At 38.5% G+C, this 19,985-nt stretch overlaps 1 protein-coding gene across 1 annotated transcript in view; it reads right to left on the bottom strand.

Moving 5' to 3' along the window:
• Nucleotides 1-19,985, bottom strand: part of LVRN (laeverin) — an 84,773-nt gene that overhangs the window by 16,222 nt on the left and 48,566 nt on the right. Inside the window, exons 7-14 of the mRNA XM_024123601.2 lie at nucleotides 11,104-11,247; nucleotides 10,042-10,107; nucleotides 9,882-9,947; nucleotides 9,292-9,464; nucleotides 7,262-7,338; nucleotides 6,741-6,880; nucleotides 4,364-4,419; nucleotides 382-535 (exon numbers count right to left, since the gene is read on the bottom strand). Of these exons, the coding sequence (XP_023979369.1) occupies nucleotides 382-535; nucleotides 4,364-4,419; nucleotides 6,741-6,880; nucleotides 7,262-7,338; nucleotides 9,292-9,464; nucleotides 9,882-9,947; nucleotides 10,042-10,107; nucleotides 11,104-11,247 (876 nt within the window). The remainder of the gene's footprint in view (nucleotides 1-381; nucleotides 536-4,363; nucleotides 4,420-6,740; nucleotides 6,881-7,261; nucleotides 7,339-9,291; nucleotides 9,465-9,881; nucleotides 9,948-10,041; nucleotides 10,108-11,103; nucleotides 11,248-19,985) is intronic.

Genomic DNA, 19,985 nt, shown 5'->3' with positions numbered 1-19,985 from the left:
CCCGGACCGGGGCACGGACCCGTGTCCCCTGCATCGGCAGGCGGACTCTCAACCACTGCGCCACCAGGGAAGCCCTATCCTTTTCTTATACGAAAAAAAAAGGCATACCATTTCCATCCACTTCTGGTTTCTTAAGACACATTTATACCTCACCAAGAATTAAGAAACTGTCCAAACTTCTCTCATACTCATCTCCTAGACCAGGTCTATGACTAAGGTATTCTCTTCTAAGAGTAAACAACCATTCCTAAGAAAATGAATATATACAGAAAAAATAGACTATTATTTTGGGAAAGACTGCTTTCACAGACACTATCTAAAATATGGAAGGAGGAAGACAGAAATTTTAGAAAAAACCCATCTAACAAAGAATGAAATTACCTTTAATAGTGGATATATATCATGGTTGTTCACGTCAGAAACAAGATCCCTGGTCACCAGGTTCACCAAAACTGCATGCCACACTATGATTTCATCTTCTTCAGCAAGGTACTTGGTTAAATCAAGTGCTGTTTCAATCTCTATATAACTGTTTCTGTTTGGTTTAAAAAAACACCACAGACTCAAAGCTCATGCTTGTTCCATGCTTCAGTGCCTGACTTCAATAAGGTATATGAAATCAAGGAGCTAGAGGGTAAAAGTCCCATCTCATTGATGAAGTGGAACCCAAGCAATGTGGACAGACCCTCCATTTCAGTTTGATAGGTTCAAGTGCCCAAATTCTTGGAGGTTGTAGAAAATCCAGGCCAAATGTTGGGCTGATTGTCAGACACTAGAATATTTGTGCATTTAGTATACATTCTTAAGAGACTATACTTTCCATTCAACAAGTATTAATTAAAAGTCATTCTCTATCTAATGCTCTGCCAGATACTAGTAGGAACACAAAACAAGTGAACACAAACAGGACACTCCTCTTGCTTACCAGCGAGGAGCTTATTACTTAGTGAAGAGCTGAGACTTGCACATAAGAAGGTGTTAATGAAAGGCCCTAGCAGAGGCAACAAATTCAATAAAGTAGCAAAGAAGAAAAATATACGCGTGTGATGGGAGAGGCAGGGAGGCCTTCTGGAGAAGGAAGTTGAGAAAAGCAGTGAAGGAAGGGTAGGATTGGAATAAGTAGAGAGATAGAGGAAGGCAGTTTAAAGTGGGAATTAGTGTGATGGGCAAGAAGATAAAGTGGGAATTAGTGTGATGGGCAGACCAAGTTAACCGAGGCAGGGAATTTCTTTTATGTGTAGTGAGAGATGGGAGTTAATAGCTAAGGTGAATCAAAAGTGTGGAGAGCCTTGAGTATCAGGATGAAGAGTTTACATGTGGTGGGAAGGTGTTTAAACAACTGGGGTAACATCAGGAAATCAATACCTTAAAATTTTGTTGCAACTGTGCTGCAGAAAACAGAATGGAATTCGAATATAAATAGAATTCTAGAGGACTAACGGCTGGAAGTTAATGCAATAGGCTAGGCAAAGGGTGATGAAAGCTTGGCTTAGCATGGAAGCAGTGAAGGTGGTAAGTGAGGTGAGAATACAAAAGACATTCCCCAGAACCCCAGAATGAATAGATAAGACATGATGACTTGATTGGAGATGGAGAGAGAGAGAGAGCAGTCAAGGATATCTCTGATGTTTCAAGTGTGGGGATGGGAAAAGTAGTAGTAGCTTCGACAGACAGATAGAAATTGATAGCAGGAGCAATTTAGAGACAGAAATAAAGTTCAGTGTTTAAGGTACTGAATTTAAATGACCACAGGATAAACAGAAGACAGGAGGAAACAAATAGACATCTAGATTTAGAAGTCATCAACATATCCTTTCATAAATATTTATTGCGTACCTTATATCTGCTAGGCACTGTACATGTACATAATAAAATGATCACTGAAACCATCAGAAGGCATGAATTATCCAGAGGAAAGATAGAAGAAAATAACATAACCATGATTGGTCTTAAGGATGCTCACGGCAGCAGGAAAAAGAGAAGTCAGGTCCTGGAGGAGAACTAGGTTTGCATATTGGAGCCTCAGGAAGTCAAAAAAGAAGTTTGCAGGAGGATGTGGTTAACAGTATAAAGTCATGATAATCTTAGAGAAATGCTTCAGCAAAGTAGTGAGTGGGGAAATGTGCTGTACATCACATGGGGAAAAGTAGTAAAAAAAAAAACAAAGGATAAAATATGCAGACATTCATTCAAGGAATACAACAGGCCAAAGAAAGAGAGAACACACTGCATCATTTATTATGTGTACTCCTTAATTTACTGTCTGGAATTTAAGTTCTGAACATACATTCATTTTCCTGGTTAGAAACTTATCAGCAGAGCTTATATTGAGTAAATCCAATGTAAATGAAATCAATAATTCTGTAATACACTAAAATTCAGGCTCATTAAAATTATACCTACAGTCATCATCATTGGGTAACAAAAATCACTTCAAAATCTTAATTGATAGTCTATTTATTTCCAGAAACTTTTTTTTTTTGGATACATCAATTACTTTATTTCCTTAACTTCCAGTAATCTTAGAAAAATATGAACACATCTACAATCTTCCTAAATTTATCCATTTTAACATTTAGCAGTCTTTACAAATGCAAGTCTGAATCACTTGTATTTTACCTAAGTTTTTACTCTTGATCGAGATTTTTAAAATAATGATTCTTATACATTTTGCAATAATCCTATAAATATTTAAACACTATTACTTTTTCTATTTACATCATCTCTACTGCATCCTTCTAAAGGTTTTCCTTTAAGAGTTTCCTTTTTTTTTTTTCTCATGGAAAGACATTTAATTTTATTTATTTATTTTTACAAATTTATTTATTTTATTTTTGGCTGTGTCGGGTCTTCGTTGCTGCGCGCAGGCTTTCTCTAGTTGTGGCGAGTGGGGGCTACACTTCCTTGTGTCGTGCGGGCTTCTCATTGCGGTGGCTTCTCTTGTTGCAGAGCACAGGCTCTAGGTGTGCGGGCTCAGTAATTGTGGCACACGGGCTCAGTAGTTGTGGCCGCGGGCTCTAGAGCGCAGGCTCAGCAGCTGTGGCGCACGGGCTTAGTTGCTTCGCGGCATGTGGGATCTTCCCGGACCAGGATCAAACCCGTGTCCCCTGCATTGGCAGGCGGATTCTTAACCACTGTGCCACCAGGGAAGTCCCAGGCATTTATTTTAAATATAGCAGTGTATACATGTCAATCCCAAACTCCCAATCTATCCCCCCATCCTCTTCCCCTCAGGGCTTCCTTTTAAAACATTGAATTGTCTTTGCTGCTCCTTTAAGAGTCTTTCAAAATTTCTCCATAATCAGTTTAAACCTTATTATACCAAAGTTAATTTGATTGAAAATATATGACTTTCATATAATTAACTACCAAGTTTTGACTTGAGAAAGAACATATTCCTTCTTGTCAAATTGTTGTCAAAAACATTGTTTTCTGTGGCTTTCATTTCTAATAGTAGTAGATGTTATTGCTCTTATCCTCGTAATGACTTTTTTGAATTGCCTTTTTTTCTAATTTTTTTATTGTTGCAAAATACACATAACATTTGTCTTCTTAACCATTTTAAAGTGTATGGTTCGCTAGTATTAAATACATTCATATGTATAACTGATTCACTTTGCTGTACAGCAGAAACTAATACATTGTAAATCAACTGTACTCCAATAAAAATTTTTAAAAAATACATTCATAATGTTGTGCAACCATCATCACTATCCATCTCCATAATTCTTTTCATCTTGTGAAACTGAAACTCTGTACCCATTAAACAATGTCTCCCCATTACCCCCTCCCACCCTCCTGTACCAGCCCTTGGCAACCACCAGTCTTTCCGTTTCCCTGATTCTGACTACTAAGTACCTCATGTAAATGGAAACATACAGTGTTTGTCTTTCTGTGCCTGGCTTATTTCACGTAGCTTAATGTCCTCAACGTTCATCCATGTTGTTGTATATTCTAGCAACTTTTTTTTTTTTTTTTTTTTTTTTTTTTTTTTTTTTGTGGTATGCGGGCCTCCCTCTGCCGTGGCCTCTCCCGTTGCGGAGCACAGGTTCCAGACGCGCAGGCTCAGCGGCCATGGCTCACGGGCCCAGCCGCTCCACAGCATGTGGGATCCTCCAAGACCGGGGCGCGAACCCGGTTCCCCTGCACCGGCAGGCGGACGCGCAACCACTGCGCCACCAGGGAAGCCCCTGTTCTAGCAACTTTTATATCATAAATTCCACAATAACCACAGAATTTGATCCTAATCTTAATAAGTTAGGGCCCGTATATACTAAAGAACCAAGTTCATAGTGATGAGGTTATTATTTTATAAATTTCTCAAGGTACACGCTAAAATGATGAAAGAAGAAAATATACTCACTTAGACAAGGAAAAGGCATCATCAACCAACTGAAGTCTGTGAATAACAGGAATAGCCTGCAAATGAGATCCAAAAATGTTCAGGAAAAGATGAGAACATTTTGAGTGAAAAACTAATTTTCAAAATAATAACAACATTTAAAGATCATTGCTGCTTACAAAGCACTTTCATGTGAATTATGTACAGAGAAATGATCATTTCTAAGGATAGTTCCCATAATTTATTTATTATACATCTGCTTTTGATAAGTGATCCCTCTAGATATCAATCATAAGGCTTAAATATGGCTGAGAGTTTTGCCAAAATACTCTGTGAAAAACAGCATGTTAAAAAATAAAACAGGAAGCCAAGTTTAAAGGGGCTCTCCAAAACAGAAAGTATACATTAAATTGTATCACAATGTCCAAATTGTTGTCAGGGGACTTTTTGGCATAGGAAGCCTTAAAGAATATTACTTAGCACTATTTTGGCAATAGTGAGGTACTCTTTTCAATGGTATCTCTCTTCTCAAGAGTTTACTAATTTGACACAATACCACCAACAGAGCCCTTTGAATCATGAAAAGGCAGGAGTCAACTGCCAACCTAACTCCTCAGGCTTCGGTTTGAGCTCCCTGCCGTTGTCAGGCCACAGGACTCTGTCTCAGCTTGTGTCCTAAGGGTGCCCAAAGTTTCCTACAGCAGTCCTTCAACACCCCCCCAGCATGTTCATATATGTGGTCCCAGAAAATTTATCTTCACAACATCTCTTTAAGCATCTGAACAAGCCAAGCTTAATTCTTTCCTTTGTTGTAGCCGCATATCTTTTCTGGCAGTAATAATAACACTTACATTTTCTAGATTAATATTAATAATAGAAATGTTTTATTTGCTCAGCAATTATGTTGTACGAATAATTGACCCCAGTTTTTCAGTAAGTAAATCTACAAGGGTTTCAAGAAATCATAGCTATAATGGCATGACCTAGTGCTTCCATGGCTAAGACTGCCCTTAGAAATTAAAAAGAATTTAGCTACTCTGAAAAATATTTTTAAATAAAGTATTATTATAACTCTTTTTTGTACCTTTATTCAAAAGACCAATGATAATTTTTTAAAATTACTGATCATGGGGGCTTCCCTGGTGGCGCAGCGGTTGCGCGTCCGCCTGCCGATGCAGGGGAACCGGGTTCGCGCCCCGGTCTGGGAGGACCCCACATGCCGCGGAGCGGCTGGGCCCGTGAGCCATGGCCACTGAGCCTGCGCGTCCGGAGCCTGTGCTCCGCAACGGGAGAGGCCACAACAGAGGGAGGCCCGCATACCACAAAAAAAAAAAAAAAAAAAAAAATTACTGATCATGTTCTGAATGCCCAAATTGTGTCAGGCCTCTGTTAAACATAATACACACATCACCTTATCTAATCTTCACAACAACCCTTTAAGGTCTATTACACCCATTATTATACTGATAAGGAACCCAAGGCATGACTGGGCAAACAAGAGGCCAGAGGTCACACATCTGGTAAATGATGAACAAAAATATGAACAGAAGTCTACCTGACCCAGAACCCGAGCTCTGGACCAGTATGCTGTGCACTGCCTCTTCTGTCAGAGAGGCTGCTGTGTGACTCACAGAACTTTTGAAGAGAGAGACACCTAAGGTATCTTTTAGTTCAACTCTCTAGTTTTATGAATAGAGACTAAATGAACAGCCCAAGATTTCACAGCAGAGCCAACTCTGTAGACCTCTAAACCAGCATCCATCTCCACCAATGGAGATTTGGTTTAATTCAACCAATTAAAATCTGACTGATAAGAGCTAGCCAATATTTTAATATTTCTATATTGCATAATAATTTACAGTTGTTTTACAACTTAGAGCAATATTGGATTATTACTGATACCTTGTGAATTAAATTCTCTCCTTTGAGGGAGGGTGAAAATACAGTTTTTAGAAAATTAACATTTTCTAGCATATATGTACTGGCACCTATTTTGGGCTTTGAAATTTTAAGTATATGTTTACTTATATCATCTCTAATCCTCATAAGGAATAAGAAAGATATGATTTTATTCCCATTTTAAAGTGAAGAAATTGAAGCAGAACATTTAACTTGCCTAAGATCACAAAATTAATGGTTAATAGGAAATTCTTCTGATTTTTTACCTAGAAAGGTAAAATTATTGTGGAAAAGTGAGATTAATGTTCAAAAACACAATTCATTCAACCAAAACCTCTCCTTTCTAAGAATGAGAAAAAAAAATCCAGTATGCCTTGGGGTGAGGGGTGGCAACAGGGTTCAGGTTCCCACCCGACAGTTTAATGAAAGCTCAGCCTCTAAAGGCTAGAGAGTCCAATATTAATGATATTTAATAAAAGGTGTAAAAAAATAACCTTACCTTAGGATCTTTTTCAAGCTGTTGATTTAATTTCTTCCAACCAAATTTATCATAGTTAACTCTATAATATCCAGTCATATTCAAATTTAAAATCACCCAGTCATGATCAGAATCTGAAACTTGCATTTCAGGGAATACTTCTACAAAGAAACAGGTGAAAAGTTTGAAACGGTACATTTTTAAAATATTTTACTACATGTCTGTACTACACCTCTTAATTCTAAACAATAAGTCCAATAAAACAAAAAGTAAAGATATTGTAAAATATGTATTGATCTTGCTACATAATTATATTTTTTCACATATAATGGCTTTTGATTAGAAACTTTTCTTTAAAGCTCTATGTTCAACAAGAATGATACAATATTTTAGTTTTAAACAAGATAGCTTTTCAAAAGATAGACATTTCAACATTTTAGTCTCTGCCTTTATATATATATATGTTTACACACATATATATACATATACATATATATATTTGCATATATATGTGAATATATTTTTAAAAATTTGTTACTTACTGCTGCTTTTATCTAGCCAGACTAAAGACTGTGTAGTTCCATTTTTTATCCAAAGAATAGGTACAATCCATGTATCGCTTTTTGGAAAAAAATGAAAAATTCAGTTAATGTTCACACATAAGAATATCAGCTCTGAGCCAATATTAAATAAGATGATAAAATAACAGAACTCAAATTCTTTGGTCATTCCCTGTGGAAATGCAGGACTTTGCTCTTAGAATTATTCACTGTTGTTTCACAAGTCAGTTTTGCTTTGGCTACTTGTTTACTCTCTTGTTGTGTCTTATAGATTTGTTTCTTTTTATAACTTAAGGCAGCTACTAAGACTCTCCTGTATCTGAAATTTTCAAGGCCTGTTTATATTAAATTACAGCCACCTGGCCTTACTCAGGGGTCATTCAAATGCTACAGACAGACCCAAAGCCATCTGTGCCAAGAGAGTTGAATAATCAGTTAAGAAGAAAATGCTTGACAAACATTTCAAAATGCTTCTCCACCTCAAGCTTTCTCCTCATCTGAAAAGTGTTCAACAAAAATCAGCCAGATTACTCATATTAACTGAATGCTGGCATTCTTCCCACGTTGGTGGACATGACCTAGATGAAGTTGCTGACCACAGGGAGGACATTAGTCATCTGAAGAGACACACTACTTGGAATTTGGGCAATATTTCCAATCTTGCTCAAACGCTCACAAGTCTGGTTTCTCAGACTTTGAACTGAGCGTCTCTGTTTATGTGATAGCTAAGGCCACCTCTTCTCACAAGTCATGAAATATCATAGGGAGAAGGGAACTGCAGGTCTCCTGTTCCCTCCCCTGGGGTTTTAAAGAAAGAGTAGGACAACTTGAAAATTTTGGTGGTGATATATGAAAATTAATTACTCATTTGTGCTGATACTTAATATAATGAGATCTGAGGATCAAAACTTTAATCAAAAACAGTTGGAAGGGCTTCCCTGGTGGCACAGTGGTTAAGAATCCACCTGCCAATGCAGGGGACACGGGTTTGAGCCCTGGTCCAGGAAGATCCCACATGCCGTGGAACAACTAAGCCGTGAGCCACAACCACTGAGCCTGCGCTCTAGAGCCTGTGAGCCACAGCTACACAGCCCACATGCCACATCTACTGAAGCCCACGAGCCTAGAGCCTGTGCTCTACAACAAGAGAAGCCACCGCAATGAGAAGCCCGCGTACTGCAACAAAGAGTAGCCCCCTCTCACGACAACTAGAGAAAGCCCGCGTGCAGCAACGAAGACCCAAGGCAGCCAAAAATAAATTAATAAAGAAATTTATTTTAAAAAAAACAGTTGAAAATTATCTAACAAGAAAGAGAAGGAAAGGGAAGGAGAAAGTGATGAATGCTAAGCCACTTTATATTTATTATTCCATTTCACTTCTACAACAATCCCCTGGGATATATGTTATTACATTTACTTTATAGATAAGGCAACTGAAACTCAGAGATTTGAATAACACTTACCTAAGGTTTGAATTTGGGATCTATAATTCTAAAATTTAGGTATGGCTACAAAAGCACAGATAAGTGCATGGGCAGACATGCACAGAATTATTCCTCAAGGATACAGTCACCATTCAGTTCCATTTCTAGGGAAGGGAAGACAACATTGCAACAAGATTCCCTTTCTTCTTAACTAACAGGAGGCATTTCAGGCTCTATTTTATTGCCTTTCACACAGAATTCTGACTAATTCATGACCTCTGACTAAACGATAGAAGAGAATGCATAAACCCAAAGCTTTGGTCATGGGTGTGGCCCTATATCCCAGGGTAGGGGCACTGCTTGAATCCCTAAATGCAGGTTTCTGGCCTTGCTCAGCACATGAGGGGCTCTGCCCCATCCTAGCACGCCAGCGACATCTTGCATAGAGCACTCAGTCACCATCCCAGAATCACCCCATGGAAGGGTGTGTATCCAGTAGGGGTTATGCTTCCTCACCCACAGGCTGGTTTCCATTTGATCAGAGCTCAATCCCAAGGAAGGTGAAGACAGAGGAGTAAATCTACCTACTTGTGGCTTAGAAGGGTCTGATTTTTAACCTTTCCAAGATAAAATGGCTCCTGTTTCATGATGCCAGTAGATACATTTAAGGTGATAACTGGAAAACCACTCTGGTGTGTCCAACTGTCCATGATGCCTTTTACTGTTGCTGGCAAAAGAATTTTACTCTGGTCATCTATGGCCTGTTTTAAAAAAATCATCACAAAAGCAGATATTTATCATCAAAATCTTTTGAGGTAGGAATCTCCTTAAAGAAACTACATAGCTATTCTCTTCCTCATTTACATAGCACTATAGTTCCCAGTGGGTGATATCCTGGACCAAATTTAATTCTGTTCAACTCCATATATGAATGGTTCCTTAGTTCATTCATTCACTCATTCATTCATTCACTGAACACATTTTTTATGGATCTAACATATGCAGGCTCTCTTCTGGGCATTGGAAATATAGTGGTGAAGACTAAAGAAGCAACCCCTGACTTAAAGGAGTGTCACAAACAAGGAAAGATGGTTTTCCTGTGGCATCACCATACACACATGGCCTCCCGATCTTACAAAACAACTCAGCTAAAACATGGCAGGAAGTGAGAGAATTACCATTTGAAAATGCCTCCATAGATCATCTTGCTCAGCATTTGAGTAAGAAAATGTCTCCAAATATGACTGTCAAAATAGAAAAGTTAAGGTTAAGATAAATAACATGCCAAAGAAATTTATGTTTACTATTTTCCAGGTAACAACAATTTTGTAAACTCACCTTAAGTGCGCTGATAAATATTTTCTCATTCAAGAAGCTAGAAAGCATCCGGGCCAGAGACGCTCCCTAAGACATAAGAAGCTGTCCATTATTTAAACAAAATTTGGTATCTAAATATTGACGCATTCCATTCTGATAAGCAAGATTCTGGGCTGTGCTCCTGATTGCATTGTGAACTTTAGTTGAATGTCTGGGTTATCCCCAAATGTGCTAATAAAATAGGAGACTATCACTGATTAATAGGTAAAAGATGAGAAAATGTCCTACATATAAAGAGTTCAGGGCGCAGAAAAGTTTTTAAACTGAGATACTCATACGGCAAGTGTAAAGAAAAAAATGTTGCCTGCCATTACAGTTCTACAAGGATCAGCCATTAGCCACTGCAGATGCCCACTGAGAGTGCACCCTGGGGGGAATTCAGGATGGAGAAAAACAGGAAGCATTCTGTGCTTTGAATATACTGGCCCTTAGATAGTTAAGATGCATAAGTAAGGAAAAATTTCAATGACCCCAGACTTTTACATTTCTCCATATACAGAAAAGCACTAAAATTATTAACTTGAGACATCTGTTCCTTGTGATTAGCAGTAATCATTTTATGCTTGACTGCATGTTTTTCCCAGCAAAAAAAGTTCAGATATATCCTGGTCCCTCCCTTACCACTTTGGAGTAGTTTTTCAGAGCACTCTGAGAGGCTGTCTCCTGGGCTAGAGCCCTCAGTAAGATTCCTGAATAAGACTTAACTCACAACTTTTATGTTGTGTGTTCTTCTTTCAGTCGATAGAAGAACAAATTTCCACCAAGCAGAAGTGTTCACCTTAAAAGTAGCAAGCTTAGTCTATATTAATAAAGGTAGATGATACTGAGCACCTATTGTAGCTGATTAATATTTACTAGATAAGAACTGATTTAACCACGTTTTCTGAAATCCATCTACTGAATAATATTAAGGTTTTTGTACCAAAGTTGTGTAGTAGCACATTAGTCTAGGATCCTTAGAATCCATTTTATATAGCTTTCTGTAAGAGTGCAGAACAAATGTAAATGTGTAACTGATTTTACCTTGTTGTAAGTAAATAGGTCAAAGAGCTCGTTTATTTCGTTGGTTTCTGTGAAATTTTCCACCTTCATGGAGACGGCTCTAGATACCAGGGCGTGATCTTCTCTGAGGACACCATGTAAAATGTTAGAAAAAAAGATCTCATTCTAAAAGGAAAACATTGAGCCATGTTAACTTCTGAGGTGTCACAGAAACACAAAGTTCAATGTTCCTAAAATACTTTCAAAAACTAACACTGAAGAAGGGAAACATCAATAATTGAGAAGTACTCTTTGGGCTACAATGGGCCAAATAAGTTAGGATTCCTTGAATAACAAAACTCTAGGATACTTTCCTTCCCATTTGGTATCCTTTTTTATTTAAATTAAAAGAAAATCAATTACAGGGCTTCCCTGGTGGCGCAGCGGTTCCGCGTCCGCCTGCCGATGCAGGGGAACCCGGTTCGCACCCCGGTCTGGGAGGATCCCACATGCCGCGGAGCAGCTGGGCCCGTGAGCCACGGCCGCTGAGCCTGCGCGTCCGGAGCCTGTGCTCCGCAACGGGAGAAGCCACAGCAGAGGGACGCCCGCATACCACAAAAAAAAAAAAAAAAAAGAAAAAAAAAAAAAAGAAAATCAATTACAAAAGTTAATGCAGGTTTCCAAGAGAGACATCTACATTCCCCTAATGAGGTTCCTGGCCACCCAGACAGGTCCTCCAGGGAACAGCATCTCTAGGTGGTTTTAACCCTCTAGAATTTTATTGGTAATTTTATTAGCAATCCCTTAAAATTATCAGTCTCTGTTACATGGACATTTATAAACCAAAAGCATGTCAGATTTACAAATTCACAATGATGCTGATGTAATATTAGTTATTAGAAATAAATCCATAGACTGGATACTCATGCATTAAGAGATGGCAATTATTTATATTTTAATAAGTACAGAACTCTCCAAAAGACTAGATCTCTCTTAGACACATGACAAGGGCCATTTCTTTCTGAAGGAAAGCTAGAAGGAAAACCAAAGAATAGTCAAGAGGTACCTGGGAAGACAGAGCCAAAGAAAGGGCAGTGGAGAAGCTACAGGGACAGCTCACTCATACCCTGGAGAGCCGGGCGAGCACTTGGTAATCTACATGAAGTCTCAGCTCCCTAGTAACTCTTGCCGGGGTCCCCAAGTTGACTCTCTCACCCCTCAACAGTGCCAGATAAATTTTCAAACTCTGCCCCACTTTCATTTGCCAATGTTCCAATCAACCCTCTCCTATTAGCACATTATGTTTAGATTTATTAATACTTTGGTTAAGCTATCATCAAATTCTGCTCTTCCCCAAATGAGAAAGCCTGTCATTTAGAGCAATGCATGTCAAACTTTAATGTCAATAAGGATCTCCTGGGGATTTTGTCAAACTCATATTCTAACAGTTGGTCTGGGCTGGGGACTGTATTTCTAATAAACTACCAGGTAATGCTAATGTTGCTAGTTTGAGAATCACACTTTGAGAAGCAAGGATTTAGAGGAGACATCTGCCTAAGTCTGACCTTATTCATTAAGTATAGATTTTACTAATTTAACACCCAAGATCTCTTGAGAGTGTGCACTGTTGACCCATAACACAATGAAGAAAATAGCAAAAATAAAAAACACCCATAAGCCCACACCCTACAATAACTCCAATTAGAATGTTGTTAGTCCAGCTCTTTCCAATCTTTTTTCCTATCTATTTATTCTCATATTTGTAAAAACAATCTTTTTTATTTACTTATTGTAGTATTCATTTAGAAATTTTGCTGTCTTATCTTTGTAACTATTCCTAATAATGGCCACTGCATTGTAAGTGAAATAAACATAACTTGGAAAGAAATAAACAAAACCTTAATCATGGTTATCACAGGGTAGTCAAATCACAGATGATTTTCTTCTTTTCAAAGTACTGCAGATATAACTTTTGCAAAAGCAAAACATTAAAATAAATAAATACACAGCTGCAAAATACCCCATAAGGTCGATGGACCATAGTTGACAATCATTTCCCTATTAGTTAGGCATTTAAGTTGCTTCCAGTTTTGTTTTGTTTTTTTCTTTTTTGCAGTTATAAAAAATGTATTAATGAACACTTTTGTACATATAGCATTTTCCATATTTTGTGGGGGTTTCCTCTCTCAGAATGGATTGTCTGTCGCTCTTCTGCCTGCCTGGTATAAGGTTTTACATAATCTTCTTGGTTTCCTCAGAATCACACGAGATAACTGTGACTAATGAGACGAACGCCTCTTCCTCAACATCCCTCAGGTTTTTCTGCTCTGGGCCTCCCATAAGGTGATGCTCATCCCACCCTGTTCCACTCCTGAAGGGAAACTCTATGTAAAAAGTGATACCAGCTTTTTAAAAGACATTATCTAGCTACTGCATACAGTGATTGGATAAAGTGATTCTAGACACTCACCATTACTTTCTTCCTGCAAGCTGTGAGGTCCCAGAGAACAAAACCTGTTTCTATTAAATCTACTATTATCCTAAGAAATATAACAGTATTTATGATAATAAATCTGTATGGAATATCAATGTAGTTAAAAGCACAGGCTTTGGAGTTGAGCTGCCTGGGTTTGAATCCTACCGCAGGCTCTTAGGCGTTGTGTGACTCATAAAAGGCAACCAACTTCATCACTCTGAAACTCAATTTCACCTCTGAAAATGCAGGAAGCAACACTGTCCTCACTGGATTATTATCAGGTGTAAATTAATTTACATAAAATTTTTAGCACTGTGACTGGCAAATTGAGCATGCTCAATAAGGGTTAACCACTACTGTGATTATATTATTATTATTATTTCTTCAGAGTTCTTTGGAGGCTTGGGTCAGATAACGTACGCAATACTCTATAAGCACATAATGAGTGCTTAGTAAAATGGTGGCTGTCACAACAGTTCCTGTTAGATACTCAATAATCTATTGAATGACTGTATAAAACTTATTTTAGGGCTTCCCTGGTGGCGCAGTGGTTGCGCGTCCGCCTGCCGATGCAGGGGAACCGGGTTCGCGCCCCGGTATGGGAGGATCCCACATGCCGCGGAGCGGCTGGGCCCGTGAGCCATGGCCGCTGAGCCTGCACGTCCGGAGCCTGTGCTCCGCAACGGGAGAGGCCACAACAGAGGAAGGCCCGCATACCATAAAAAAAAAAAAAAAAACTTATTTTACAGATGAGGAACGAAAGCTCAGAAATGTTCAGCTACCTGCCTCAGCTTACAGTGATCATAAAAGCATAGTGAGATCTGACAGGCTGCAAGGCCCTTATGTGCCCTTTCCCTCCACTGAGACTGCTGTTTCCTTAGACCAGGCAGAAGAGGGGTGGAAAAACATCAGTGAGTAACAATGTCAGAGCTGGAGCTTCAGAGATCAATAAACCAATTGGAATGTTCTGAATCCTTGACCATGACCCATTCATCTCGTACTTTAATAATTTTCAGCTGAAATTAGACCAGTTAGAAAAAATGGAAATCTGTTGCTGCATATGGTTCTGTGATGCTCTTTACTCAATTTCAATCTAATGACTAGATTAAAAGGAAGCCAAAGATTTGATCTCTCAAAGATCATTGAAACAGGGCCTTAAGCTTTTAAAAAACAAAGCTTGTGGCAATTTTCTCAAGCTCCAGGATCTGATACTCTTCTGGCAAGGGTTATATTTCACTCATCTGTACATGGGATTGAGAAATGTACACTCAGAAAAGAGTGATTAAGAATCAATGATAAGGGGACGTTGGTTCAAGAGGGCGGAGTAGAAGGACGTGCTCTCACTCCCTCTTGAAAGAGCACCAGAATCACAACTAAGTGCTGAACAATCATCGACAGGAAGACACTGGAACTGACCAAAAAAGATACCCCACATCCAAAGACAAAGGAGAAGCCACAATGAGATGGTAGGAGGGGCGCAATCACAATAAAATCAAATCCCATAACTTCTGGGTGGGTGACTCACAAACTGGAGAACACTTATACCACAGAAGTCCACCCACTGGAGTGAAGGTTCTGAGCCCCAGGTCAGGCTCCTGAACCTGGGGGTCCGGCAACGGGAGGAGGAATTCCTAGAGAATCAGACTTTGAAGCCTAGCAGAATTTGATTGCAGGACTTCAACAGGACTGGGGGAAACAGAGACTCCACTCTTGGAAGGAACACACAAAGTAGTGTGCGCACGGGGACCCAGGGGAAGGAGCCGTGACCCCATAGGAGACTGAACCAGATCTACCTGCTAGTGTTGGAGGGTCTCCTGCAGAGGCGGGGGATGGCTGTGTCTTACCGTGAGGACAAGAACACTGGTGACAGAGATTATGGGAAGTACTCCTTGGTGTGAGCCCTCCCAGAGTCTGCCATCAGCCCCACCAAAGAGCCGGGTAGGCTCCAGTATTGGGTTGCCTCAGGCCAAACCACCAAAAGGGAGAGAACCCAGCCCGACCCATCAGCAGACAAGCAGATTAAAGTTTTACTGAGCTCTGCCCACCAGAGCAACAGCCAGCTCTACCCACCACCAGTGCCTCCCATCAGGAAACTTGCCCAAGCCTCTTAGATAGCCTCATCCACCAGACAGCAGACAGCAGAAGCAAGAAGAACTACAATCCTGCAGCCTGTGGAATGAAAAGCACATTCACAGAAAGATAGACAAGATGAAAAGGCAGAGAGCTATGTACCAGATGAAGGAACAAGATGCAACCCCAGAAAAACAACTAAATGAAGTGGAGATAGGCAATCTTCCAGAAAAAGAATTCAGAAAAATGAGAGTGAAGATGATCCAGGACCTCGGAAAAAGAAAGGAGGCAAGGATCGAGAAGATGCAAGAAATGTTTAACGAAGACCTAGAAGGTTTAAAGAACAAACAAACAGAGATGAACAATACAATAACTGAAATGAAAAATACACTAGAAGGAATCAATAGCAGAGTAACTGAGGCAGAAGAATGGATAAGTGACCTGGAAGATAGAATGGTGGAATTCACTGCTGCAGAACAGAATAAAGAAAAAAGAATGAAAAGAAATGAAGACAGCCTGAGAGACCTCTGGGACAGCATTAAACAAAACAACATTCACGTTATAGGGGTCCCAGAAGGAGAAGAGCGAGAGAAAGGACCTGAGAAAATATTTGAAGAGATTATAGTCCAAAACTTCCCTAACATGGGAAAGGAAATAGCCACCCAAGTCCAGGAAGTGCAGAGAGTCCCATACAGGATAAACCCAAGGAGAAACACACTGAGACACATAGTAATAAAATTGGCACAAACTAAAGACAAAGAAAAACTATTGAAAGCAGCAAGGGAAAAATGACAAATAACATACAAGGGAACTTCCATAAGGTTAACAGCTGATTTCTCAGCAGAAACTCTACATGCCAGAAGGGAGTGGCATGACACATTTAAAGTGATGAAAGGGAAGAACCTACAACCAAGATTACTCTACCCAGTAAGGATCTCATTCAGATTTGATGGAGAAATCAAAAGTTTTACAGACAAGCAAAAACTAAGAGAATTAAGCACCATCAAAGTAGCTGTACAACAAATGCTAAAGGAACTTCTCTAAGTGGGAAACACAAGGGAAGAAAAGGACCTAGGAAAACAAATCCAAAACAATTAAGAAAATGGTAATAGGAACATACATATCAATAATTATCTTAAATGTGAATAGATTAAATGCTCCAACCAAAGGTCACAGGCTGGCTGAATGGATACCAAAACAAGACCCATATATACCTGTCTACAAGAGACCCACTTCAGACCTAGGGACACATACAGACTGAAAGTGAGGGGACGGAAAAAGATATTCCATGCAAATGGAAATCAAACGAAAGTTGGAGTAACAATATTCATATCAGATAAAATAGACTTTAAAATAAAGAGTGTTACAAGAGACAAGAAAGGACACTACATAATGATCAAGGGATCAATCCAAGAATAAGATGTAACAATTATAAATATATATGCTCGCAACATAGGAGCACCTTAATACATAAGGCAACTGCTAACAGCTATAAAAGAGGAAAGTGACAGTAACACAATAATAGTGGGAGACTTTAGCACCTCACTTACACCAATGGACAGATCATCCAAACAGAAAATTACTAAGGAAACACAAGCTTTAAGTGACACAATAGACCAGATAGATTTAATTGATATTTATAGGACATTCCATCCAAAACCAGCAGATTACACTTTATTCTCAAGCGCGCATGGAACATTCTGCAGGATACATCACATCTTGGGTCACAAATCAAGCCTCAGTAAATATAAGAAAATTGAAATCATATCAAGCATCTTTTCAGACCATAATGCTATGAGATTAGAAATCAATTACAGGGAAAAAAACGTTAAAAACACAAACACATGGAAGCTAAAAAATATGTTACTAAATAACCAAGATATCACTGAAGAAATCAAAGAGGAAATAAAAAAATACCTAGAGACAAATGACAATGAAAACACGACAATCCAAAACCTACGGGATGCAGCAAAAGCAGTTCTAAGAGGGAAGTTTATAGCAATACAAGCCTACTTCAAGAAACAAGAAAAATCTCACATAAACAATCTAACCTCACACCTAAAAGGACCTAGAGAATGAAGAACAAACAAAACCCAAAGTTAGTAGAAGGAAAGAAATCATAAAGATCAGAGCAGAAATAAATGAAATAGAAACAAAGAAAACAAGAGCAAAGATCAATAAAACTAAAAAGCTGGTTCTTTGAGAAGATAAACATAATTGATAAGCCATAGCCAGACTCATCAAGAAAAAGGGGGAGAGGACTCAAATCAATAAAATTAGAAATGAAAAAGGAGAAGTTACAGCAGACACCACAGAAATATAAAGCACCAAAAGAGATTACTACAAGAAACTCTATGCCAATAAAATGGACAACCTGGAAAAATGGACAAATCCTTAGAAAGGTATAACCTTCCAAGACTGAACCAGGAAGCAATAGAAAATATGAACAGACCAATCACAAGTAATGAAATTGAAACTGTGATTTAAAATCTTCCAACAAACAAAAGTCCAGGACCAGATGCCTTCATAGGTGAAGTCTATCAAACATTTAGAGAAGAGATAACACCCATCCTTCTCAAACTCTTCCAAAAAATTGCAGAGGAAGGAACACTCCCAAACTCATTCTATGAGGCCACCATCACCCTGATACCAAAACCAGACAAAGATACTACTAAAAAAGAAAATTAGAGACCAATAACACTGATGAATATAGATGCAAAAATCCTCAACAAAACACTAGCAAACAGAATCCGACAACACATTAAAAGGATCATACACCATGATCAAGTGGGATTTATCCTAGGGATGCAAGGATTCTTCAATATACGCACATCAATCAATGTGATATACCATATTAACAAATTGAAGAAGAAAAACCATATGATCATCTCAATAGATGCAGAAAAAGCTTTTGACAAAATTCAACACACATTTATGGTAAAAGCTCTTCAGAAAGTGGGCATAGAGGGAACGAACCTATCTCAACAAAATAAAGGCCATATATGACAAGCCCACAGCAAACATCATTCTCAATGGTGAAAAACTTACAGTATTTCCTCTAAGATCAGGAACAAGACAAGGATGTCCACTCTCACCACTATTATTTAACATAGTTTTGGAAGTCCTAGCCACAGCAATCAAAGAAGAAAAAGAAATAAAAGGAATCCAAATTGGAAAAGAAGAATTAAAACTGTCACTGTTTGCAGATGACATGATACTATACACAGACAGTCCTAAAGATGCCACCAGAAAGCTACTAGAGCTAATCAATGAATTTGGTAAAGTTGCAGGATACAAAATTAATGCACAGAAATCTCTTGCATTCCTATTCACTAATGATGAAAAATCTGAAGGAGAAATTAAGGAAACACTCTCATTTACAACTGTAACAAAAAGAATAAAATACCTAGGAATAAACCTACCTAGGGAGACAAAAACCTGTATGCAGAAAACTATAAGACACTGATGAAAGAAATCAAAGATGATACCAACAGATGGAGAGATATACCATGTTCTTGGATTGGAAGAATGAATATTGTGAAAATGACTATATTACCCAAAGCAGTCTACAGATTCAATGCAATCCCTATCAAATTACCGATGGCATTTTTAACAGAACTAGAACAAAAAATCTTAAAATTTGTATGGAGACACAAAAGGCCCCGAATAGCAAAAGCAGTCTTGAGAGAAAATAACAGAGCTGGAAGAATCAGATTTCCTGATTTCAGACTACATTACAAAGCTACAGTCATCAAGACAATACGGTACTGGCACAAAAACATAAATATAAATCAATGGAACAGGATAGAAAGCCCAGAGATAAACCCACGCACCTATGGTCAACTAATCTATGACAAAGGAGGCAAGGATATACAATGGAGAAAAGACAGCCTCTTCAATAAGTGGTGCTGGGAAAAGTGGACAGCTACATGTAAAAGAATGAAATTAGAATGCTCCCTAACACCATACACAAAAATAAACTCAAAATGGATTAGAGACTTAAATGTAAGACTGGACACTATAAAACTCTTAGAGGAAAACATAGGAAGAACACTCTTTGACATAAATTCCAGCAAGATCTTTTTTGATCCTCCTCCTAGAGTAATGGAAATAAAAACAAAAGTAAACAAATGGGACCTACTGAAACTTAAAAGCTTTTGCACAGCAAAGGAAACTACAAACAAGACAAACAGACAGCCCTCAGAATGGGAGAAAATATTTGCAAACGAATCAATGGATAAAGGATTAATCTCTAAAATATATAAACAAAATAAATTTAAAAAATAAAATATATAAACAGTTCATGCAGCTCAATATTAAAAAAACAAACAACCCAATCCAAAAATGGGCAGAAGACCTAAATAGACATTTCTCCAAA

Source organism: Physeter macrocephalus, chromosome 8 (assembly GCF_002837175.3).
Source record: "Physeter macrocephalus isolate SW-GA chromosome 8, ASM283717v5, whole genome shotgun sequence".
Lineage (NCBI taxonomy): Eukaryota > Metazoa > Chordata > Mammalia > Artiodactyla > Physeteridae > Physeter > Physeter macrocephalus.
The sequence above is the reverse complement of the archived record's forward strand: the minus strand, read 5'-3'. Positions and strand labels throughout refer to the sequence as shown.